Genomic DNA, 26,360 nt, shown 5'->3' with positions numbered 1-26,360 from the left:
GAAAGGACAAGAGGCTCAGGTAGTACAGCAGCACGGGGAGAACGGAAACGCAGGTGAGAGGAAAGGATGGCACACACCTGAACCTCTGTAACAACACTGCCAGGCTCAGGAAAAACCTTTTCTTTCCCTCATTAAAAAACCTTATCACATATAACATAGTTCAACAATTCTAAGGCACATTCACTCTACATGGACTGGATCAGAGGCCTAAGGATAATTTATGTCGTGATTCTATGGTAAAATTTATTTCAGCTTTCTTAAATTCCTAGTCAACTTTAGGAACACAGCCTTACTATATTGGCAAATGCTGCCTATGAATAATGCAGGGAACACAGCCTGGTTTCGTTATTCAAGAAAATTCCATGTATTTTATGTTTAAAATATACAGATAAAACTCAAATCTCTGTGTAAAGCACTTATGAAATAGGGATACTCTTAACAAAAAATAACCTATATCTGAATAATCAATTACGAATTCTACAACAAAAAATATTTCTACCAGGCAGACTGAACGCTAGTTTTTTTTTTTTTTAACTCAATTAAGTAACATTTACCATGTAGTTTTTTTAATGTGAAACCAGGTAACAGTAGGGAAAAATACCTACAAGTAAACAAAAAGTTAATCATGTTAACCAACCAATTAGAGTCTGGAAATTTCTGCAGAGGTTTCTTACCAAAGTGTTTTCCAATCTTATCATTCTTTTTCTCCAGTAAAGATTAACACAAATATAAACTGCTTAATAATAACCTTTTTCTCATAGGCTGAGGCTTAAGTATCTATTAACTCCATTTAATAAGGAAACAACTTCAAGACTCCTAAAAGACTTGGCATTAAAAACTAAAACCTCAGTCATCAGAATTCCTATTTCTATGTCTGCGACACATTACACAGCCCCTGGGTAATAGAACAGGACTTTCCAAAATGACTTCCCAGTTAGACTTGAATCTTAAATAAAGCATGTAGGTGTTTTTACCAAGCAATCTGTTACGATGGACAAACTGGATGGCTTTCCTTGAATGCTACTTATCACCAGTGACATCACCCAATGAGACAGAACACAACATGTACAATTTAAAGAAATTTCAACAGTAAACATTTCCTATGGGTTTTGGTTTCAAATCCCTGCCTACCTAGAGTTATTAATACTTATTAATAACTGTAAGAACTGTAATACTGTTCAACAATTAAGAAAAAACTTTTAAAGTTAAGAAAAGTTCTGAATTTGAGGTATAGAAAGAAATATTCATTAGAAATAGAGTAGTCAAGATTTCCTTTTACTCAAAAAATCACTTCAAAGAGTTGACCTCCATGTACAAAAGACAAGATCAATCACATTTATCACTGGACACAGGATATTCCAAAGGTCTTTAAAAATGATAATCTCAAAAAGGAAAATTAATTTTAACTTTTATATTTCATTCATTATCAAGACCATACTTGCTTAACAAGATAATTATGCTATTGATACAAAACATACAGTATTTACACTTAACTGTACAAAATAATTTAATGCTTACAAAAATATCAGAATGTTTATAGAGCTGACTGACACAGTCTTAAGTAATCTCTTTCTAGAGAAGTATATAGTAAGACCACCGATTTCCATTTCATTTCTTTTTTAATAAGTCAAAGAAAGGATGCTGCAATGCTTCATCTAAGGTAATTCTTTTCACTGGATCATATTCTAACATTCTTCGAACCAGGTCAAACAGTTTCTCATGTTCTTCATCATGACAAAGCATAAATTCCTGGGGGGAAAAATGTTTTTGTTTAAGAAAGGCAATTTAAAAACAGCTGAAACATTTTTTTTAACCTTTAAGCTTTTTTCTTTTACCTTTAATGGTTTGCAGCGTCTCCTAACATATCTACCAGCAGAACTATGTTCATCCCAATCTAGCTGGTCATGATGAAAATACTTGCGTTTTCTACAGGAAAAAGAAGTCTGGATTAGTAAAAATAACAAAAGATTCACGTTTATCCTGCCCCCACTAGGACAAATGGAAGCATAGGCATCTTTATGTATACACATATATGCATGCACACTTTAAAAAATCTCAGCAACAGTTATACACTAGATACCTTATATAATATCTTCCTTAATCTTGCACCTGCTGAGGTTTTAGTATCCCACCTAAGTTGTTCCCAAATACCAAACATGGAACGGTGCCAGCTTCAAAAATAGAGGTTCCTGGATCCATTCCTGTGAATTCTGATTTCACCAGATCTGGAATGGAGCTGGAAATCTTTAAACAACTCCCTGGGTGACTTCTGAGGTGCAGGTATGTTTGGAAACCACTACAGTACCTTCTCCACAGACATATGGCTGGTTAACAACAATACAGATTGATACAACTCCAAAATCAAGCTCTTTTTACTACTCTATGTATTATTTTTATTCCAACTTAGGAAAACATTTATGTGAAGGTTAACTTGAGTGTAAATACCATCACTTTTTTTCACTAGATCACAAGCTTAATAGTGCATTAGTTTTTTAAAAACTCGACATTATGAAAAAAATTCAAAATCCACAGTCAAGGAAACAAGTTAATAACCACAAAGTTGGGTTTTCTGTAGTTTGAATATAGGCAACTGCATGTACCCCACAAAGGGCTTTAATCTTAAAGCATACCTTGTTTTCTGAATCATGTGTGTTGGTATGGGTCCTAATATTCGTTCCATCATTGCCAGGTGCTCTTTACTGTCATGAGTCTAAAAAACAAGGAAAAAAGAGATTTAACACTTTCCATTTCCTTACATACACAATAAAGGAAAACACAACAATGTTGATATAGGACTAGATTAGACAGTTACACGATATATATTATACTCTACTTCAAAGAAGGAACAATACTGACTGAGTTGCATTATTTGGTGCAAATCCAATAAAATTAAAGTATTTCTGAAATGGATCAGTAAGGTTCTGTATAGCGAATGATGCATAATTTATTATAAAACTAAACTGTTTCCTTATTTATTTGTATTTCTTGCGCTGCTTAACTGAGGAATGATTGGGGAAGATAACCAGAAAGACCATCTCCTCATTAATTAGTCACTTAACTAAAATTAACCTCCATTACCCAATGAATAGCACCATATGAACACTTACTAATCCTAGCCAATAAATATACAGTCCCAATAATGCTTGCCAGAATTTTGAGCTAGCTATGTGGGAATATGAGTTTCAAAGAGATTAAGACACTAGCTCAAGGTCATATGACTCATAAATGAGGAAGGCTGAGCTATCAAAACTCATATTATTCAACTATACAGTGATGGAGCTTTGGCTAACTTAGAAGAAAGAAACCTGTTACAGGTACCATTACAGCTAAATGGTATGTTCTTAGAGCAGAGGTCAGGAAATTGTTTCTGTGAAGGGCCAGATAGTAAATATTTTAGAGTTGGCTGGTCACAAATGGTCTCTGTCCCATATTCTTCGTTTGTTAAAGCAGGCACCAGGCAGGATATAGTCTGCCAACCCTCGCTCTGGAGAGCAGAGGCTATATGTAATGCTTTTTTAAATCTGTCAACTACTGTGCCTAGCACATTGCTTTCAAAATGTTAAGTCCTTAATTCATGACAGGAATAAATAATACTGGCACCACATTTTCAAAAAGGGGGTAATCCAAATATAAACCACATCTCAAATCAATGTTAATAATACACACTTCAGAAGTCTCTTAGTTGAAGAGTATTCTGGAGGGGGGATTCCAAATGTAAATCACATCTCAAACTACTGTTTTAATCTGCACTTCAGAAGTCCCTTAGTTGAAGAGTATTCTAGAGGCGGGAATCCAAATGTAAACCACATCTCAAACCAATGTTAATAATCTGCTCTTCACTTAAGAATTCAGAGTGATTTACAATCACAAAATCATCATGAAGAAAGCATGAACCCTGCTCGACTTTCTTGAACCTACAGCTTACTAGCACAAAACCAGACACTACCTCCTAGAACTGAGTGATAACCATGGTTCTAAATAACAAACTTGTCTATAGACTCAGAGTACTTTTAACAGGATCTCTACAAATTAGAAACAGACGTGCAGTGAGGTGCCCCCAAAGGAAAGAGCACAAACACTCTGCATCATGTGACACTAAACTCATCAGAGCTTCCTCCCCACCCTCCACTGCCGTAACTTGGAATCAACCTCGAAGTATGAGTCAGGATCTCTGAAACTCCCCTGCACCACAGCCACAAAAGAGAACACCACAGCACCTTGATCACATCACAACCCTACTTCAAGTTCTTCAATGGCTGCATCACCTAAAGCTTTCAAGACTTTTAGCTTTCAGATGTAAGTAAAATTAGGAGGGAAAAAAGCAGAGACCTAAATAAGGTTTTCATAAAAGGGACACTTTAACACCAAAATAACAAGATGGATAATCTCTAAACAAAGGCCAGAACAGAAACCCTACACAACCATCTTCATTTTGGACCAACCTACACCTGGAAACCACTGACTTCTAAGATAAGATAAATACCTTTCTATGGTGAACAAGTCCATCATGAATCAGGCCTTGACTACAGTCATCATTTCTCCATTTTCTCTAGACCCTCCGACAGCACTATTTATTCTTCCCGGACTAGGGCATGTTCCTGTATGCCTCTATGAATTTACAGATCCTATTTCTTCTTCCTGACATGGCCATCATGCTCTCTAGTTTTCTGACAAATTCCTACTCTTCCTTCTAACAATGGCTTAAACTCCCTACCTCCTCAGTGATGCCTTCTCTAAGGAAATCTAACTGGTCATCCTTCTTGGGTTTCCACTACACTTTCTACATGGACCCATTACGGCAAATACCACATTACAGTATAACAGTTTTCCCATGCCTATCTTTTGCACAACTTCCTTGAAGAAAGAGATGCTGTCTTTTCATCTTTAAACATTTAGTGCCTAGAAATGTATCTAGGGTGTCACAGACACTTAATACTTAGAGTAGAATACAGGTTAATGTTCCTGAATTCTTCTATAAAAAGGAGTGACTTGTTACTTACTGATAGTCAACATAACCAGAACTGAACTAAAACTGGCCACAGTAACACTAAAGTAAATTTACGAACGAGCTCCGTAACAAAAAATGGGAACATGAGACAATATGAACCATGGGTTAAAAACTCCATTTACTAAGAGTAGTATTTCACTCAACTAGGGTTTGGAGAAGGATGATCATTTTGCATATGTAACTTTTAATCTTAAGGTCAATGACTCTATGGCAACTTTTCAAGCAGAAACCAAAACTTCAACATGCCTTTAACATTTAAAGTTCATTATGAATTATTAAATGATATTTACTAAACACATACCTGAAAGACTGTGAAGCCAAGGTAATATTCAATAAGAATGCAACCTATGCTCCAAACATCACAAGGCTGAGACCAACCTAAAGCTATTTAAAAATAAAAACAAACATTTCATTACGCAACAATTTTTAATTGCCAATATACTAAATCCTTCCCTATATGGGTGCTCTCTTTACATAGCCCATTGGGACAATACAACAGTAAACTCGAGGTTTACATTTTTATGATTTAAACATTTATATAACATTGATGTAACGTTTCATATCAAATGTTACTCAGTATGCTCTCATAGTCCTCCATATCTTTACACCAAATTACAGTATTTTAACCTGGGAAAGGGGGCATTTTATGTAAAATAAAGAGGAACTAGCAAATATTTTCCAAGCATAACTACCAATTTGTGCAAATATTCCATAGTCTCTGAACTGCTTGTGCAATGGGAAGAACAAGCTCATGGCTGTTCCAGAAAATTTTATACATTATTAGTGCAAACAGAGGTCAACAATTATCCTCAGAATATAATTACTAACTCCATCAGCTTGATGCCTGAGTTTACTTCTTCCATTAAAAGAAATAATATAGTTTTACATAAATTATATAAGAACTATAATGGACATTAAACACAATTTCACCTATAAGCAGAATTACAGAGCCATTTAAAGTTCAGAGAGAGATCTATATATGTACTTTCAGGCTGTCTATACATGATCATATATATACTTTTTCCTTCAGAATTCTCAATGGCAATACTATTCAGGAAAGAATAAAACACCTAGCCTTCTTAAAAGCCTACATTTAATTGGAAAGGGAAGAAAAGAATAAACCATACAGACGTTTCAATTTTTAAAGATCAAATATTTAGTAAAACAAAAAGGTATACACAAAATCTACTTTAAAAGACACTTCGATTACTTTCAGTAACATCACTGAATTTAAAGATAAAGGAAGAAACAATATATCCAAGGGCCTTGACTATGATTGAGTCATTTTTGTTAACCCTCACAGTGCCTATCATTGGAAGAACAAATGGATAATGGAGTATGGTTTAAAACTTGCAAACGATAGAGCTTGGATCTAAGATCCAAGTTCTCTTCTGCAGCCACTCCCATCTCCCAGTCCAGCTTTTCCCCAAGTGACTGTAACCTTCTGCAGCACACAATTCTAAATCACCCTATTCTCTCACAAGTCACTCGCATTAGCATTTTTACCAGCACCATACTTTTCTGGTAACACGAAAATAGATACTCACATCACTTCAAAATAACATGGCGTACTTAGCCAACAGAGCTTGTTCTCTTATGATCTCCTAAGATTAACTTGTTCAAAAATAACCACCACCTGGAATATCTTTAGATGGTATCACATTTTTCCCACTCAGGAAAAATATTTATAGCAATGTCCAGACAGTTTTTATGAAAACAGAAAACATTTTCTGTACATTGCTAAAAAAAAAATTCACTTATCCCCCTCCACCCAACCACTCATAAAAGCTGTAGAGAACAAAACTCTTCCTTCAAGTACAATTATCAGAAGTCTGGTGTCTACTGACCTAAAATGACCTCTGGAGCTCTGTAATGCCGTGTAGATACCAAAGTACTATGATGTTCATCATCGTAGGTTGCACTTCCAAAGTCAACAACTTTGATATCTGTGTTTTTCAGCGTACGTTCATCACGTTTCTAGAGCGATACAGGAGTACATGTGAAGATCAATAAAGACATGAAATATTTTACAGCACTACCCAAAAGGCTTATGTATACATTATCTTTTTGATTTTCAATATAACCCTATGAGAAAGGCAAAGGATGATTCTTTTAAGGTTAAACAATAAGATACACAGTAATGAGCCTCAGAAGTGAAATTCCTCATCCAAGGATCACCAAAGCTAAATTAATTTTAAAGACAATGGCCAAAATTAAAACAAGTTTTTAACTTACCATTTTAGAATTATATTTGACTACATAGTCAGACTTCACAAATAAAATATTTTCAGGCTTCAGATCTGTATGGGTTAATTTATTATGATGCAAAACTACAAGAGAACAAAAAGATACTATTAGTTTCACTTACAAATTTAATCCGTACTGGGGGAAGGGAGAATTCGTAGTGGATATAGAGGTTAAGAGGGGTTTCATCTTTACCTGTAACGTGTATTTTTAGTGACAATGTTTTGACACGTTACGAGTATAAGAAAACTTTAATTTTCTGCTGTTTAAAGATTTATCAAGTATACTTACAATTTATTGACTGGCAGATCTGATATGCCATCTGCCTGATGTGATCAATTTGAAATGGCAGAAAACTATTTTCTTTAATGAAATCATAGGTACTAAGTCCCAGCAATTCAAACACAATACAAACATGACCATGATGATCAAACCACTCTAGCATCTGGACACATCGGCTAAAAGAGATCCAAATAAAAACAATTCAGTTCACAGAATTCTGATTATCTCATGTAACATGACAGATCATAATTCAAGTTTATACTCACAAGACACTATTGGGATCAGTACTATTTAAATGTTCCAATACTTGGATTTCTGAACGAGCTGCTTCTCGATATCGACCTACATTTTTTACGATTTTTACTGCTACATGTATGCCATCCCTTAAAAACAAAATAAGATGAAAATGGTAAATGTACAGGAAAGGTTTGAAGACATGTATCCTCTAAAGCATAAACTTATTATCAATTACTCTATGATATTTTTCTAAAATAATCTTTCAGGGCATACCATACCAGATTCCATACAACATCTTTTCAAAATATTTTGGCAAAATATACTTTATATAAAGCTATGATTCCCTTAAACTTATGAATTTTAATGTTTCCAGAATTTTACATTTACCTAAATTTTATACAATGGTTAAAAAAAGATAAAAATATAAAGCTCAAATAGAACATACATATACTACAGCTGAAAGCATTCACTCATTCACCAGACTAGACTCACTCTGCCCTAGATAGTGCATAGGTGTTAATCATGAAAAGACACGGCTTATCCCTATGTACCTTAGAGTCTAAAGAGGAAGGCAGACACGTGAACAACTTATCCTAAGAAGCACTTGCTATGAGGTACCAGGGAGTGAGAGCACGCCTAACCACAGATGGTTAGGGGAGCTCAGACTTCTTCAGAGAAGAGGTGACATACAACTGAGCCCTGAAAGACAACTATCAGTTTGTCAGACTTGGGAGAAAAAACGAACATTCAGGCAAAGCAGATATCATCAATAAGTCATGAAGCCAAGAAAAGGCTTAGTACATTCACTGATGCATATAGGGAGAAACAGCTACGATATAGAGCAGTGAGCGTCAAACTGGAGCATCTGTAATACTTCCTAAGTAGTATAGAGCCATGAACGATTTTGAGGAGATGGATTCCCAAATCTTCAACCTCCTTTTGTCTTCTTTTCTAAATCTGATCTTTCTGAAGATGAGCCAGCATTCAAGCCTCTTTTTTCACTATGGCACTTCTACTTTACAAAATAAAAGAAAATCTCATGCATCCCTAATTAGTATATTAAGATACGTGCCCAAGGGTGTAAAAAAATCTCTAAGGCAAACAAATTTTTCTAGTGGCTGCAGAGCAAACCTTTTCCCAAGTCTGGTGGTTTCCAACTCACTGCTTTCAATGAGGCCCGAATGAAGTTGTGGGTTGATAAATTATTAAAAAATTATTTTGATGATATTCTGCCTATGATATTTGGCATACAGCTCAAGACTTAAAAGAAGTGCTATAAAACTGCTGTGACAAAATTCCTTCTAGTGTCATCTATTTAATCATACGACCAAGTTTCCTCAGTGCTTACAGCTATAAAAATGAAAAATGGATAAAGGTGTTAGCTAACACTACTGTAGTAATCACACTACAATATACGAATTTATTAAACCAAAACGCTGTACACCTTAAACTTACACATTATATGTCAATTATGTCTCAGTTAAAAAAAAAAGGAAGAGATATTTAATGCTAAAACACTAAAATATACTTATTTATGGATACATGTACTCATTTTTTAAAAGCCGCAACCATCCCCAAAAAGATACATTTCTGACTAAATTTTATGTTTCAGATCTAACAAGTATCAAAATTTATAACAGATTTATACTCCATCAATCAAATACTCATTGGAACATCTCAATTAAATACTCAGAGTCTTGAAATCTCAACAAATTTTAAAAGGATATTAACGGGACATCTGTTGAAATCTGAGTAAGGTCTACAGATTAGGTGACAAAATTTGAAAAGAGTCATGCCCCACATAATGACATTTTGGTCAACAGTGAATCGAATATATGATGGTGGTCCCATAATATTAGTACCATAGAGCCTAGGTATGTGGTAGGCTAGATCATCTAGGTTTGTGTAAGTACACTCCATGATGTTCGCACAATGATGAAGTCACCTAACGGCGTTTCTCAGAATGTATCCCATGCATAGGAATGCATCCCATGATGCATGACTGTGTTGTCATCTGTGTATAAATAATAATAAAGCAAATATCATAAAATGGTAACGTGAGGAACCTGGGTGAAGGATATATGAGAATTCTTTGAATCATTTTAGCAACTTTTAAGTCTGAAAATATTTTAGAATTTCACTTAATGTTCACATTTTTGTTACAGAGAAGGAAAGAGTGATGATAAAAGATATTTAGGATACTGTTCTTTATGGAAAGTGGAATGAAAATAAGTTCAAGGATAAAACATTTGTAAGAATTCAAGAAGAGCTGTTCATGAATGATGGTAGGTATCAAGCTGCTAGAGCACTTATAGATTCCCTCAAACATATTTAAAGAGAGGTTTTTTTGTAAAAAAAATTTTTACAAGAAGCTAGAAATTATATTCTTCCTATTTTATGATGAAAAATTTTAGATGTCAATTTAGAAATTCGCAGTTTCACTAAATTGTTTTAAGAGATTCATTTACAGAAAATGAATTTACATTTTTACATTACATACAAGAAAATTCATTTACCAAAAAAAAAAAACAGAAAAGAGGTCCTGGAGGAAAATTTAAAATGAGGTATAAAGATAAAGTCACAAAGGGTTTAGTGTAACTCAGTAAAGAATCTGGACTTTATTCTGCAGGGTTTTTTGTCCCCATCCCCCCACCCCTGGAAGGTTTTAAGTAATGTAATTTCTTTGTAGTTTAACAAGCTAACTCCAACATGCAAATATTATCCTTTGGGAATGCAGGTTTTTGAACTAAGATTAGACAGGCTTTACTGTCTCCGCGATTCAAAAGTAAAGCAAAGCACTCTGAATCTCTTGTAGAGGGTGAGGGCCTAAGTTCTGGGAAATTCCTTCACCTGAATGCTTACTTTAATTTCAATGAACTCCATCTGATGGAATTTGCCAGCATTCTTGACCCAAATCTACACTAATGGTAAATAAATCATACACAATTCAAGAAATTTTGAATATTTATACCGCCCAGGAAAATACGGCTACCATTTAAAACACCATTTCATGTAAATTATGGATCCTTTGCCACCAAAAATGTAAGAATGTTCCAAAAAGAAAAAACACAACAAACTTACATGCCATGATCAATGCACTCTACAACTTTGCCAAAGGCCCCTTCACCCAAAGTGTCCACGATTTCATCTAAAGTGAGGGGGGAGAAAGAGGTGTAAGTATCTGAGCACAAATTATCTAGTTATTCAAACAATGATTGCTTAAGTGTGGAATATTTCAAATGATCTCTATCAAAGCATAACTAAGGTTTCAGCACTCAAATTATTTTATTTTCAGCTGCTACAAAAACAATTAGATAGAGCTATCTTTCTTGCTCTAAACTCAAATTTCATTGATTATTTTTGGAACTTTAGAGTAGAAATATTTAAATTCTACAGAAAAGAAGAAATACAAAAGAACAACAAACAAACCCACAAAAAACAAAACAAAAAAAGCAATGAAGAGTTCTTTAGCCCCCCGCTGACAAACTATTCTTAAAAAGATTATTCTGTCTGCAAAGTTTAAAAAGTGTTGAAAAATATTCTATACATCTTGCTCTTAGAACGTCTCCACTTTGACAGATCAGGTGACCCTCCTCATCATCCTCTATACTCCTGGATCTTTTCCTTCGGTGGCTCTTCTGGAACGGCAAGTGGGCAGCACCAAGATCGTCCAGCCAATCAATATATCAGAGTGAATTCAGGGCAGAATACGCAATTCATTCAGCGGGGAGATATTCAGGCATTCAGATAAGCACCAGGCCACGAACAGTTGGCAGGAGCAATTTCAAATTCAGTCCCCAGAAATTCACAGGGCACAGTTTATGTTACAGAAGAAAAACATGGCAAGGAACAGATTTTCAGATAAGATACTTCAAGTGGCAATAGAAAAAAACAACACAATTGTCTCTTTAAAATACTGATTTAATTGAAGTCTGAAATTTAAAGAATGCAATGTCATGATCTATCAATCTCTTGCTATAAAATAGCATATGCTGTGAGTTGAGATGTCTAGTTTGTCAGAAAAATGTTTTAAAATGTCAAGATTAGTTGAAATTGTTTATTTAGCAATATTTTAAAACATACATGATTAAAATAAAAGGGGAAAATAAAAGCTACTTAATTTTAACATTCAATCTAATCAAAGCTAGTTCTACTAAGAAAACTTGGGGAGAAAAATAATAATTCAAAGTTTACTCATCAAACAGGTAAAGATGTCTGAGTGTAAAAAAAGGTCAAGCTTTTCGGGTAATACATTTCTCAATCAGCACCCATTTTCACAACTTCAATGTAACTAGTTGCAGACAGTGATGCACTGTGCTATACGGGACTACACTATATACAGGGTTACAACACTTAAGTATCCACCAGTGCAACTTACATATTTGTTTCCAAGTATCAGGAAAAGGTTTCTTTTAAAGTAAAAGAATGTTTAAGATGAAATAAAAGATGGGTGCTTCATCTTTTCATAATATTAAAAAACATAAAAATAAAATATTTCTATTATTAAAATCAAGAAACTCATGATTTGGTCTGCAGAAAATAAGTAAATGTGGGCAAACAAGGGCTAGCTAATAAATACAGATTAGCTATGAGAATTTGGAAGCTTCCTTTTAGGATTCAAGTAATATAAACAATTATAATATAGCCAAATAGTATTATATATAAATTTTTCCAAAATTATCAGCTCATTAAGAGCATTCACACACAAATAAGTAATCACCCAAAATAAAACCAAAATCAATCATACCGAATGTGACTGATGACTTGAACAGTGTCTATTACGCTTCCTTTTAGGACTGCTTCTCCTGCTTCGGACTGAGGATTTACTGCAGTGGATTCGGTAACTGCTTTCCACGTCTCTGTGATAATGTCTAGGAATATATCCTTCACAGTAGTCATTTCTGTATTCATCAACATATCTCCGGTCCCGATAATCTCTCTCATTCAAGGACCTGGCTTCTAAATAATGACTGGAAACACATTAAAGGATTTCAAATTATTCTCTCCATTCTAGAATAATGTGGTTCACACAAAACATTCTCTCAAGAATTCCTGGTTTAAAACAGCTAATTCAATAAAAGAAAAAAAGTCAAATTATTGAATAACAATTTATACTTATCTCACAAAACTTAAGAAATAATTTTACTTTAACCAGTAAGAGAATGGGTCCATATTTCTCCATTATATAGACTGCTATCAAACACCTCACATCAAGGACCAAAACTTGAGCCAAATCACTCAATTATGTTCAGTGTTTACTTGGTTAAGTGTCCCTGTACCCTCTGGAGAAAGTTAAAACCAAAAATCCACAAAACTGCTCTTCCGAAATTCATCAGTCTTATAATACATGCATCTGTAATTAAGCTTGCTTTCTTTTCTCAGAGCCACAGACAATCAGAGGCAGGCAAAACAGGATTCCTTTCTCTTTTAACTAAATGAATTTTAGATGTCCCTGGAACATAGAGAATTCTGTCATGATAGGTGATATATTAGACCTAGAAGGAGTCTTAAATGTACTCCAGCCCTTTCATTTTACAGACGACTAAATTAAGGTCTCTAGAAGGAAAATGATTTGCCATGGTTGTAGAGCACATTCTAACCCCTCTTAAATGGGCCAATTTTATTACACATATCACTTATCCCATCTCATCTCCTCTTTGTATTTCTAGCTTCCTGTTATTCCTTTGAGAAATATCAAGACAACATAGCTTTTGAAGGTTGCCCCACGTGCCAAAGACATCTAAAACATACTCCCCTCAAATGAGAAAGGGATCTTGTAATTGCTTGCCTAGAATTACAACAGACCCACCACACTATTTCCCTGTGCATCTTTAATTTCCTCTTATTCCTCCTTAGGAAATACACAAGAATTCTACATAGAAAATAGCAACATCTCATGCCACAGTGCTTCTGAATCTACAAATCCCTTTGAAAATCTGATGAAAGATATGGACCCTCTTCCCCAAGAAATGCACAAACACATAAACATAACTTGGCAAGGAATTTCAGAGGTCATAGACCTCAGGAAGTCAATGGATCCCAGTTAAGCAGCCTTGATCTGATGGAAAGAAAAGGACATGGATTCAATTGGCCCAATTTCCCATCCCCCTCTCTACCTGGGATGAGTGTCCTCTTCAACAGAGTGCGAAGCTTCAAGAGGGACGCACATGGAGCACTGAGGGAGAGAGGGGACACCTGCCCAGTCAGACAAATCAGCTACAATAATCCTGACAAGCAATGGAGTGACAGATGTTGACTAGACTGCCCTCACCAACCCCTTTTTTTCCCCAGAATATGCTGTCATTCTTTTTCCCAGTGGGCTGGTTTAGGCAGAAATAAAGGAGAAGCATCTCTAAAAGTGCTACTCAACAGAGCTGGTATCAAATCCAGGCTAGGGAGATACAGGAAGCCCCTTTTCCCTTTCCCCAGTGTCATTCTTAAGTTCTATCCATTGGAGAAACAACTCAGAATATTAGGGTAAGACTGGATCTAGGTCAGGGATCTGATCAGTTGGCTTAGATCTACAGGGAGAGATGTACAATACATAAAGCTAGAAATTACCATACTCTCAAGGGCACCCTGCTTAATTCTATAAGGCATCCTTCCTATAAAAGCCCAAAATCTTTCAGAAAAAACTAACGCTAATAAACTTCAGCTGTAATAGTGCATGAAATTAGAGCTGCTGATAATCCATAAACAATCTATAGAATGACAAACATGGGGTGAAGTACTATCATGAGGATAAACTAAAAAGATGAGGACCTCTTCAATATACAATGACCAAAGCTTAGAAATTATATAAATGAGTCTAGAGAATTATAAAAGCTATGGACAGAGTGGACAGGATGAACAGATTGACTTAATTTCTGAAAATATTCACTCAATGTCCAGTGAATATTTCACTGTAGTCTTTCAAAATAGCCAAGACTAATGAGGCCATGGGCATTCATTTTTAACTCCACACAGGTCCTGTGGAAGATTAAAAGATATATAAGACAAAATCTCTGTCAACAAATAACAGACAGTTTGAGATTACTCACATAAAAGTAAAAAACTCAACAGTGCAGGAAATGCTGAAAGGTTGCATATGACTGCTTAGGGTCATAGAAAGGAAAAAGCTCACACTGCTTAAAATGGTCAGGGAAGCCTTCATGAAAGAGAAGGAAAGAACTGCATCTTACAGGGGAGTCAGCATTTGGACAAAGTGGCAAGTAGAAGAAATACCAGGGGAAAAGAATGGCCTATTACTATCTTACACTTATAGACTGCTTTCAGCCACAATGGCTTAGATGGGTTTGTCCATGTGTTACCCAGGAAACAGTAAGACAATTCCAGCAAGAGCAATGCTCACACGGGGGAACATGGGCAAATAACCAACCTGGGAACAGACCAACCAAAATCTGTGTGCCAGGCTAAGGAGTTTAAAACAGTGTTTCTCAAAGGGTGGTCTCTTTATCAACATCATCAAAATACGGAATTATTAAAAATAAAGATTCCTGGGCCCCAGATCAAATTCAATCTAAATCTGGTAATACGCATTTTAAACATACCTCTGAGGTGACTTTATTCACACTAAAGTTTGAGAATCTCTGGTTTAAGACTCGACACCCTATGTTATAGGAAGACATTTAAAAATTTTTACCACAATATATCAAGGTGGTTTTATAGCACACCAGTCTTGCCAATATACTGTGCAGAACTAGTTAAGCTTGTAGGAAGGGAAACCAATTCACAGGCTATTGCCAAAAGTCAAATCAGAAAGAAAAGACCCTTTGCAATATACATGAAAAAAGGTAAAATAATTGACATACGATAAAAGCTCTTATAAATCAGTAAGAAAAATACACCTTGACAGAAAAAACAGGCTAAGAATACAAAAATAATGTTCAAGTGGTCAATAAATATATGGCAATGGAAAAATTCACTAGAAATTTAAAAATTCAAATTAAAACAAAACACTGGTCTTGGCATTTCAAAACAGCCAAGACTGGTGAGAACACGTAGGAGTATAACTTGGTACAAACTTTCTAGAAAAAGACAGTAATATGCAGCAAGAGCCTTCCAAGAGTTTATACCCTTTAACTTGAAAATGTCCCTTCTTAGAATCTATTTTCAGGAAATAATCAGAGGTAAAGATTTGTATACAAAGATTTTTAAGCATACATAATTAGAAATAATTTTACATCCAAATAATGGGGGACTAGCATCTTACCAAAGTTACCTTCTTTATACTTTTCTGTGTTTTTCAACAATTTCATAGAAAATACCTGTATAAAGTTTTTAATCTTTAAAATGACTATCAGAATATTCCAGATTATAGAGAGCAATTACCACCAGACATCTCTAGTGTCAATGTCAAAGAAGCTACTGCCTGGTGGTTGACCGGACTGACTCAATAGCATGTTTACGTAGTTATGAACATGAATGAACTGTTCATGAATCAAATCACTTCCTTTCTACATATACAATGTATAATAAACCCACGAGTGATTAGTACTATGATGTTAAGCCTTACAAAGCATTTTGTATTTATTAATAATAGGATACACGTTTTTCTATAGTACATTAATTAGCTCAGATAATTGAAATCCTGGCATACACCTTCCCTCTTCCTCCCATGTAACTGTGTGATGAAGAATGACTAATCTGCATTGACTACCAACAAGCTCACTGTTTTGCATGGAGAAGGAAAAAAATTACATACTGTTTTTTAAAGTAACCCCAGCTGGCTAATTTAGAAAGCAATCTGGTAAACAGTCCCAATGGAACATCTGCACAAAACAAGGAGAAAACAGAACCAACAAAACAAATGAGAAAGGGAAATTAACGGAAGGCAGAGTGAAAGAAACTCTACTCACCTAGCTTTCCTTTAATCATTTAGGAACTTTAAAATTTCCTTTAATTCTATATAAATGTATTCCCCTCCAAATGTTACACTGGTAAGAATGCAAAAAAACAGGACACATGCTATTGGAAATTTTTATTGAGGCCCTTTCCTAAATTATCGGCTAGTGCCTGTGCAAAGGAATGGTTTCTCACAATAACCAAGCTTCCAAAACCCCAAACATATCCTTTGGCCTTATCTACAAAAATAACCAGTAGAACATAGTATAAGTGACTAATCCCCAACACACTTTAACGTTCCCAAACAGCACATGCTGTTTTTCTCATCTGGAGTAACTCTCCCCGCCCCCTGTTATCTCTCACTTGTAGAACACTAAATGAGCACCCCAACATAGATATCTCCCTCCTACATACAAGTTAAAGGCACTGACTGGGCATCCCTATCATCACTATTACTTAACCTTTATATTGATGGCAGCTGGTACTCAATCAACTGTCTCTCATCATTCCTAGAGACAAAGATATATGAGGGTAGAAACTGTCTTATTCATAGCTGTAGCTTCACCACCTATATGGTGTCTAGCCTATATGAGTATATAAGTGTATAAGAGGCACTCAATAAACAATTCCTGAATGAGTATTTGTTGGCTGAATTATAAAAACAATTTGACAGATGAAAGCTATATAAGCTAACGACAAATCATCGAAACTATCAGTGTTAAAATGCTACTAATTCAAGAGTAATTTACCAATCAGAGTCTTTAAACTGGTGATGTGGTTTACAATGTCGGTTCTCCTGCGTACTACTATGGGACCTCCTCTTCCGTTTGTGACTTCCACCGTAGCTTTCATGTCCCCAGCTTTCTCTACTATCCCAATCAGGGCAGTGAGTTCTTTTGGAATGCCGCATCTGTTAATGGAAATGAAAAATGAGTTGTGGAGGTTACAGATGGTAATATTTAGTGAACAACATATCATACATTAATGCTATTTAAATATAAATACCCAGCACATAAGGTCATACAGGTTCTAAAATCTTTGTAGGTAACAATTCCCAAGGCATGGGGCCCTGTTCCACTGGTACGTCAGATGACTCTAAGTGGCATACAGATCTAGCACTAAATGATGGATAACACTATGAGACTTTATTACAGTTTCTTCCAACTCTTCTGGAAAAATTCTCAGCTTGGTGCTTGTTTTCAACTAACATTTGCTAACTGCCATTTTAAAAATAAAGAGACAGGGTTCAGGGTTAGAGCCTTCAACAAACAACACTATCTGGCTAGAAATTAGTAACTTTTAAAATTTTATTTGATCATTACCTTCTTTTTATGGTAAATTATTACTGATCTCCTAATTAAGTTATTGATACAATTTCTTTTTTAAAATGTTAACTTTAAAATGTAAGCTAATTTAAGGAGAATATCACAAGCGTCATGCAGCTTTGGCAAAATACTGTAATACAAATAAGTGAGACAAACACTTGGGGATACTAAACATAGGAAGCGACTTTGTTTTAAAAGTAAAGAACCATTAATAAAGCTTCTTTTTTTCAAATACTGGAGAATTCCTTTCTCTAAAGGTCAAAATAATTCCAAGCTTTGAAAAAAAAAAGATTTAAAAAAATAGCACAGTATTCAACAGAGAAACAAAGTCAATAAAAAGACTATTTTATGAACTCATTTTCTCTACCCTACAATTATTCTTAAAATTAAAACATATTTGTTGTAGATCTAGGGTGACTCTGGAGAAGAATTCAACCTACGAGGATGCATCTGGTCACAGTGAAATCAGATGATAATGGTGACAATTCCCGGATTCTGTCTACAACCTCTAACACAGTTTCCTTCCAGGCTCAGTATCTGTGTTCCAACAATGTAATTCCTGCCTCTCCCCATGTTAATTCTTTCCAAAGCACTTAAGTTTTTAACAGTGACATCCAAACTCTGCTAAAACAGAGTGGGTTTCACAACTCAGCAAAGAGCTGACGAAGGGTAAAACGGAGCAAAACCAACTTAGTTAACCTCCTTCAGCTTGCCCAAATGACTTACTAAGAAATAAATTCAAGCAAATATTTAAATGATTTCAAAGGGATTAAAAAAAGACTTTGAAATGAGGCAGCTTCAATTCTCCTGGGAAGTATTTCCTAAGAAAAAGTATGTATTCCCTAAGAAAATGTATGTATGTATGTCTATCAGAGCCTGATGACACCAAATATTCAGATCTTTGTGACTCACTTCTCTTGCTGATTCTAATTCTACGCCCATCAAGCACCCTTCTGGTAATGTAGCTCCTCTTTTAGCTTGCTTAAAAAAAGGAAGAGAAGGTATTGGTCAAGTCAAACAAAAATCCTAAAACTCTTGTTAGAGTTTTCACTGGAAATTAACTGAGAATTTTGGTTTGATACAGAGTCACTTCAACATAGGAAACTGAAATGAATGACACTACAAATCAACTTGACGCAAAAGGCCATCAGAAAAGCCACCAAAAAAAATTTATATTTCTAGTAGAATTCTTCTGACCCTTCCTTCAATTACCAATACTGTCCCAAAAAACCACATTAGGAACTCTTTAAAATAGCTTGGTTAAGCATCTGCAAGCAAAATTACAACATCTGATGACTGAGAGTTATGATGACGACCATCCGTTATTACGCAGTTCTTGCAAAACAAGTGTGTTTTAGTTTTTTTCCTCCTTCTGTCAGTGCCACAACCAGCTCACCTCTAACAAGGCAAAACTCTCAAATAACCAGTTATCAATATGCAAACAGTAAAATAAGATTAAGCATCCTGAGAGAGCCAAAGATTTTTATTCCTCTAGTCAAATTTTTTACTACGTTGAATTTAATTCAGCTGTTGGGAACCCCTGTCCCCCATTTCAGAAATATTTTCTCAGGAGGTAAAGAGAATCCTCGACCCATGGTCTACGGGTTAAGTTTCCTTCACATGCGCTACCTCTTATTAATAAAGAAAAACTACCTAAAATTATTACCTTACCTCGAGCTAATAAAGAATCCTACGTGCTAGAATTTCCCGATAATCTTTCAAGAAAAACATCAGATGCAATAGATCCGAAGGTATACATATCCGTATCAGTAATCGGATTCTCTCCTGCCCTTTAATACCTGACACTTTTGGCCTAAAAATACCGAAATAGCTTAAAGTTACGATGAGCCGGCTCCAGGAGGAGCGCACTTTCTGGGAGCAGGGAGCCTGCGGGGTGCGCGGAGCACAGCCACGCAAGGACAATTCTAAGACCAGGGGCCCGGCGCGGTCAGTGCGGAGGGCCGTTTCCTAAGGATCGAACCAGCGCATCACGGCCACCTAAAGAATCAAGGACATCGCGACGCTCCAGTGCCAGGAACGCAGACCCGCGGCAACCACGGTACGCCCCGACTTGGGAAAGCAGCGTCGCGGCCAGGACGCACCTCTCCGCGTCCCCCTCCTCAGCGCGGGCTGAAATGCCCCCGGACTCGCAGTTCCGCGGACGCTCGGGGCCTCCGGCGCGCGCAGACAGGGGACCTGCCCGACTCGGAGACGCCGGACGCTGCACACGGCGCGGACCAGGCCGCCAGGGGGGCCCGACCCTAACAGGCGCGGGGCGGCCCCGGGGGCTTCCCGACAGGCCCGCTCTCGCCGGTGAACAAGCCCGCCCCGCGGAGCGCGAGCGCGCGGCCGGGCGCTCAGGGAAGGGCTCTCGGGTCGGCCCCGGACTCTAAGTCTGCCACGGCGCCCGGGCAGCTTGGGCGTGGAAGGCCACCGGCAGAGCTGCGCCCCGAAGGAAGCCCAGCTGCGGCGACCCGGTGCCCGGTCGTTTCTCCGACTCCTGGCTTCGAGACAAGAGACTGGGAAGCCGCCCGGCCCAACGCCCCCGATCCGAAACCTTACCTCCGCAAAGGCAAAAGGCCTTTTGGCCGAGAAACGTCGCCAGACCGCCGTCTTCTCTCTCCAGCCGCTGCGACAAACACCCTACAAAATGGCGGCAGCGCAGTCTCCCTTCAACCCCCCAGACGGCCTCCAGCGTCACCTACGCCGCGCGAACGCGCCTGCGTAACAGAGCCTCGCGCGCTCCCGCCGCTCCCAGTGAGGGGCGGGGCTCCGTGTGACGTCAGGAGCGGGCCCGCCTTCCACACTGCGGCTGCGCGGTCCGGGTCGTCCCCGCTTTAGGCCTGGCGGCGTCCAGGCGCTTCGTAGGTGGGTTTTGTCCCCATGGGAAAAAAGCCTGTGCCCTGCCCTAAGCCTGTGGCGCGTGTCTGCCCCTTCAGGTGGAGTTATCTCGGCAGACCCTGCGGTGGCCCCGTTTCCTGCTCTCCAGCTCGAGCGGGTCGCACCAGCGCGCTCTGACTCCGCCCCTGTCGGACTGAGGCGCAGACAGAGCGGGCGCGCGGGAGCTGAGCCCGCGGCCGTGAACCGGGGCGCCAGTCCAGCCGCGTGGAGCTCCCAGTGGACGAGGGAGTGGGATAAATAAAAGAGATGTCTCAGCAGCCGAGCTCAGGCGTGCTTATCTTTCAAGGCCTGTGCTCCTTATCGGAAGGACGCAACAAAAAGGAGGACGTTTCAGCGGCCACTATTTACAAGGTTCTTCCCGTTATGGTCCCTGCCTCCTGGGCGGATAGGGTAGCTGGAGGTTTCCTTAACGAAGTTCTCCGCGTTATTTGTCCCTGTGGGTTGATTTTATTTAACCAAGACTAATATCCTGAGAGCTGGTGAGCATCCATTAAGGGGCTTACTTACCTCAAACAAAGTGTTTTGCAGTTCTAAGTCTCGCCACACAGTTCCCCATTGTGAGTGTAGAGTGAAAAGAGAGAACAGGGCCAAAGTCTGAGCCTTTGGGAACACTTTTAAGGGACAGAGAAAAAGAGCCTGAGAAGGAATGATCAGAAGGAGAGGAGAACCAAGAGTCTGGTGTCAGAGAAAGCAAGGGAGAGAGCTTAGATGAGGGAAAAGTTGACTGTGCCAAATGCTGGGAAGGGGTCAGGTCTGGCTAGTACTGGAAAGTGTCAAGGGGCTCCTGTATCCTGACATGGATTCCCTGGATGAAAAGGAAAGCCAGAAATCAAATTTGGGAGGGCAGGGTTGGACTGTCATGGCATAAACCCAACAGCCTGAGGGAGACCTGAGCTCTTACACCTTGTTAGGTGAAAGGAGGGCCCTGTAATTGATGTAACGTCATAGAAACTTGTGCCATGCCCTTTGGATAAATTGAACTCTTGTGGAGATTCTGCCACACTTCAAGAAGTGATTTCCCATGGAGATTGTACCCCACTTCAAGAAGTGAAGTTGCAAAAACAATTGGAAAATTGGAAATGAAAATTCTTTATGCTGTAGAATGAAACAGACAATGTTATTCTCTTCACCTGGAATAGCCACCATTTCTGTATCTACAAATTTAGATCTTACCCATCCTTCAAGGTCCATCTCTAAGATGCTATCCCTGACTATATCAGTTCCCACCCATCTCCCTTCTCTTGACGACTCCACTTAGAGATCAGGTCCTCAAACAGTTGGCCAAGGCACACTGGTGTGTCTGGAGCCGCCCGGGTGTGGCCACTACTTTTGCCAAAAGAATACTATTTATTGGCTCTACAACTGATGACACACACTGTTTCAAGAGCATCTATCAGATGGAAAGTTAAGCTGAGTGGACTGGGCCATCTTGCAAGGTAAAGTGAGCCTCAGCTTGCTGCATATAGAGGCATAAATTCAAGCTGGCACCAAAGAAAGTTCCCCTTTGTGCTGTATGAGAGATCCTACTCTTGTGAGGATATAGGAGAACCTGGTCAGGACAGTGCACAGTTCTCAAACAGCAACACGAAGTTCAAAGGCAGCCAAGCAGAAAGGCCACCTACAGGGGCATTTATAGACATCACAAAACAGCCTTACCCAATAGTGGAGACTGCTTTTTAGTTACCACTATCCTGTTCTAGTGTCATTTTGAGTAATTTGTGTGCTACCAAAAGGACTAATATTTCAAAGTGTGTAGTGATCAGAAGGAGGTTGAGAACGTATGGCTTGTGTGTCTGTGGCATGTGGTATAGCACTATGGTGCTCCCTGTTGTAATGTGTGGCTTCTGTGTTTTGACTGGAGACAGGGACCTGATTTATGTTGTCTTTGGTATCTCAGTGTCCACACCCCAGTTCGTGTTTGTAGGTTGTTTATGTAAATTGCTTTTGACCATTTGCTCAAAGTTCTTAAGTGATTAAATCAAAGGTAGAATGAATCCTTGCGCCAGTTAGCCTAACAATCTTACAATGGTTGGCAACCTCAACCATTTCTGTTAAGTCATTTACCTGGAAAATGAACACTTTTGCTTAGAAGACAATGAAAAGCTCTAAATTTCTGAGAATCCACTACCAACATTAGAAAAACTGCCTAATCCAGCAGCTTCATCTCTACACAAGAACAAATATGTCCAAAAACCCTTAAGTTAAACCATGTTTCAAAAAATCTTAGCTTTGAAGAGCAACCAGAGGAATATTCTTATCCCATATTCTAGCACAGAAATTCTGTATGCTTAACTTTGGATGTAGAATATAGTCATCTGTGAAAGCAGAATTCCAGAGTCAAAGTCTAAACTGTTACATAAATTAAGCTTAATAAAAGCTTGCCATCTGTTTAAACCTTCACAAAGATGTAAACAAACCTTTAAGAGTTATAACCTGTTAAAAGTTGCTTATAATTACCAATCTGCATTCAGTTAGATTTTTTTTTTGTTATTTTTAGCTATCAACTAAATACTCATTATGTGCTAACTACTTTCTATTCCTGATCTTGTTTAATAGTCTAAACAACCCTGTGAAGTGGTCATTGCTTACTTGCTCTAGGTCACAGTTATCAAGCACCAGAACCAAGTCTCGATCTGAGGCCTCGCTTACTCCAAACCTCTTGTGTTTAACTCGTTCTATTGCTTCAACTCATACAACAAAGTTCAGAGCAACTTACTTTACTTAGTCATGGGGGAAAAACATACTGAGTCCATCTTTCAGCAAGACCAAAGGAGTTTGCCTTAAAAAAGCCAATGTCCAAGGTGATATATCATTGAAGGCTCATGATGAAACAATGGGTCAGTTTATCTGCGGCACATCGAGGTCATCAGAGGTCCCAGTGTGCCTTATTCACTGTCAGCAGCAAGTCATAAAGGGTCTCCCATGCATCCCACACTGCCTAAGATGGATAACATCTGGGGTTTCTCCAGTGTTTCCTGACACTGGTTGTGAGGAGATTCACACAGCACATTGCTCGGCACCATTCAGTCCCACCAAAGGGCTAGAAGCATTCCCCAATACACAATGCACTTGACAGTGTGTGTGTGAAGTGGGGAGGGGAGGGTTGGGGGAGTGATTTAATTCAGAGGTTCTGTAGGGTATAGGATAGGCTAGTCATTCCAATCTCCAGATCAATTTCCACTACTTCCAAATAAGGGGCTTTGGAGCCAGGTTAGTAAATTAGACTTTCTTAACCCACACTGCCGTAGTCTCAGTGATCAACCATCCAATGAAACCATTGAAGGGAAAACATATTTACCTAAATCCTAAATTTCTAATGAGCATTGTAGAACCCTACATAAAAGCATGAAAATATGTAACATATATTTTTCTGTCTCCAAATCACCTGGGGTTACCCTTTTTTTTTTTATTGAGTTAATGATAGGTTGCAATCTTATGAAATTTCAGTTGTACATTAATGTTTGTCATTCGTGTTGTAGGTGCACCACTTCACCCTTTGTGCCCACCCCCCACCCCACCTTTCCCCTGGTAGCCACTAATCTGTTCTCTTTGTCCACATGTTTAAATTCCTCATATGAGTGGAGTCGTACAGAGATTATCCTTCTCTAACTGGCTTATTTCACTTAACATAATTCCCTCAAGGTCCATCCATGTTATTGCAAATGGAATGATTTTGTTCTGTTTTGCAGCTGAGTAGTATTCCATTGTATATATATATATATATATATATATATCACATCTTCTTTATCCATTCATCTGTTGATGGGCACTTAGGTTGCTTCCATGTCTTGGCTATTGTAAATAATGCTGCAATGAACATTGGGGTGCATAGGACTTTTGGAATTGCTGACTTCAAGCTCTTTGGATAGATACCCAGTAGTGGAATGGCTGGATCGTATGGTAGTTCTATTTCTAATTTTTTGAGGAATCTCCATACTGTTTTCCATAGTGGCTGCACCAGTTTGCATTCCCACCAGCAGTGTATGAGGGTTCCATTCTCTCCGCAACCTCTCCAACATTTGTTACTATTAGATTTAGATATTTTTGTCATTCTAATGGGTGTAAGGTGACATCTTAGTGTAGTTTTGATTTACATTTCCCTGATGATCAGCGATGATGAGCATCTTTTCATGTGCCTATTGGCCATCCATATATCTTCTTTGGAGAAATGTCTGTTCATGTCTCCAGCCCATTTTTTGATTGGGTTGTTTGATTTTTTTGTTGTTGAGTTGTGAGAGTTCTTTATATATTATGGATATTAAGCCTTTGTCAGATATATGACTTGCAAATATTTTTTCCCAGTTAGTGGGTTGTTTTTTTGTTTCAATCCTGTTTTCATTTGCCTTGAAGAAGCTCTTTAGTCTGATGAAGTCCCATTTGTTTATTCTTTCTATTGTTTCCCTTCTCTGAGAAGACATGGTGTCCGAAAAGGTCCTTTTAATACTGATGTCAAAGAGTGTACTGCCTACGTTTTCTTCTAGAAGCCTTATGGTTTCAGGTCTCACCTTTAGGTCTTTGATCCATTTTTAGTTTATTTTGGTGAATGGTGAAAAAGAATGGTCAATTTTCATTCTTTTACATGTGGCTTTCCAGTTTTCCCAGCACCATTTGTTGAAAAGACTTTCTTTTCTCCATTGTATGCTCTCAGCTCCTTTGTCGAAGATAAGCTGTCCATAGATGTGTGGTTTTATTTCTGGGTTACCCTTTCTTTTAACGTACAAATATCAAGTTTCTATTTCATACAATTGTAGGAAGTGCAGTATCCTTCAGAGTATTCCGATGATTTTTGGAGAGAGCGTTAACTTTTCTGGTGGCTTCCTGTCACCTCATGCTCCAAATTCCCATTCCTGCCTCTATTCTTCAACTCCCTTCCACTATATTATCTTCAGTTGCTGTCTTTATGTCGTGACCATTTTGTGTTAACTATTGACATAGACCTCTTTTCCTTTATTCTCCAAAGCCTACTAACACATAGCTTTTTTGAGGAATAGGCTTAAAATTTTGAGGATACTGGAGGGTGGGTATAACACAGAAACAAAAACAACTTAAACTTGAGTATCAGAATCCAAGGTTTCAAATCATTTCCCATTACAGATAATTTCTTACTGGCCTTTCTCTCCTGAGGACTCAGTCAGCCAAGTTGGGATCAGCCTCAAATTTTCTCTCAGGAGAATTCTCCCTTCTTCTATTCATCCTTTCTCTCTTCATTCATTCATATTTGGCACCTCCTTATGCCACACACTATCCTAGGTGCTGGGGATACAAAAGTATACAAGGCAAACAAAGTACCTGGCCCCATGGAGCTTAGGTTCCAGTGGGAGAGAGAGGAAAAAATGGAAATAAATAAAATACTTCAACTTTTTATACATGCTATGAAGGAAACAAACTAGAGACTGAAGGAATAACTGAGGAGGACCTGCTTTAGGTAGGACGGTAACAGAAGGGTTCTGGGCAAATGTGACGTTTTACTTGAAAGCTAAAGGAAGAGGAGAAGCTGGCCATGAGAAGAATGGGATGAA

The 26,360-nt window shown here is 38.0% G+C and overlaps 1 protein-coding gene across 4 annotated transcripts; it reads right to left on the bottom strand.

Moving 5' to 3' along the window:
- Window positions 1-1,254: 1,254 nt before the first annotated feature.
- On the bottom strand, window positions 1,255-20,694 carry CLK4 (CDC like kinase 4). 4 transcript variants are annotated; one of them, XM_046667189.1, is made up of 14 exons: window positions 20,503-20,694; window positions 17,365-17,525; window positions 16,476-16,542; window positions 12,519-12,741; window positions 11,319-11,409; window positions 10,853-10,919; window positions 7,801-7,917; window positions 7,544-7,710; window positions 7,244-7,338; window positions 6,856-6,985; window positions 5,310-5,392; window positions 2,631-2,710; window positions 1,836-1,926; window positions 1,255-1,749 (listed from the first exon to the last, which is right to left on the bottom strand). In XM_046667189.1, the coding sequence occupies exons 2-14, from the start codon at window positions 17,465-17,467 to the stop codon at window positions 1,609-1,611; spliced, it is 1,455 nt and encodes a 484-aa protein (XP_046523145.1). In that variant the 5' UTR covers window positions 17,468-17,525; window positions 20,503-20,694; the 3' UTR covers window positions 1,255-1,608. The 4 variants fall into 4 exon arrangements, with proteins under 4 accessions (XP_046523145.1, XP_046523147.1, XP_046523146.1 ...); XM_046667191.1 differs by lacking the exon at window positions 20,503-20,694 and adding an exon at window positions 13,888-13,946 and having other exon boundaries at window positions 17,365-17,436; XM_046667190.1 differs by lacking the exon at window positions 16,476-16,542 and having other exon boundaries at window positions 20,503-20,688.
- Between the last annotated feature and the right edge of the window lie 5,666 nt (window positions 20,695-26,360).

The sequence above is a fragment of the Equus quagga genome, chromosome 7 (assembly GCF_021613505.1).
Source record: "Equus quagga isolate Etosha38 chromosome 7, UCLA_HA_Equagga_1.0, whole genome shotgun sequence".
Lineage (NCBI taxonomy): Eukaryota > Metazoa > Chordata > Mammalia > Perissodactyla > Equidae > Equus > Equus quagga.
Note: the sequence above shows the minus strand (reverse complement) of the source record. Positions and strands in the feature narration are given on the sequence as shown.

Bases quoted from the DNA above. Each gene is read 5' to 3' on its own strand.
- CLK4 (XM_046667189.1), bottom strand. From the start codon at position 17,467: ATGAAAGCTACGGTGGAAGTCACAAACGGAAGAGGAGGTCCCATAGTA. The intron at 12,742-16,475 runs GTATGTAATTTT...ATGTGTTTCCAG, and splicing joins TGGGGTTACTTTAAAAAACA to TCATTATTTAGAAGCCAGGT. The intron at 11,410-12,518 runs GTATGATTGATT...TTGCCGTTCCAG, and splicing joins CAAGTCATCAGTCACATTCG to AAGAGCCACCGAAGGAAAAG.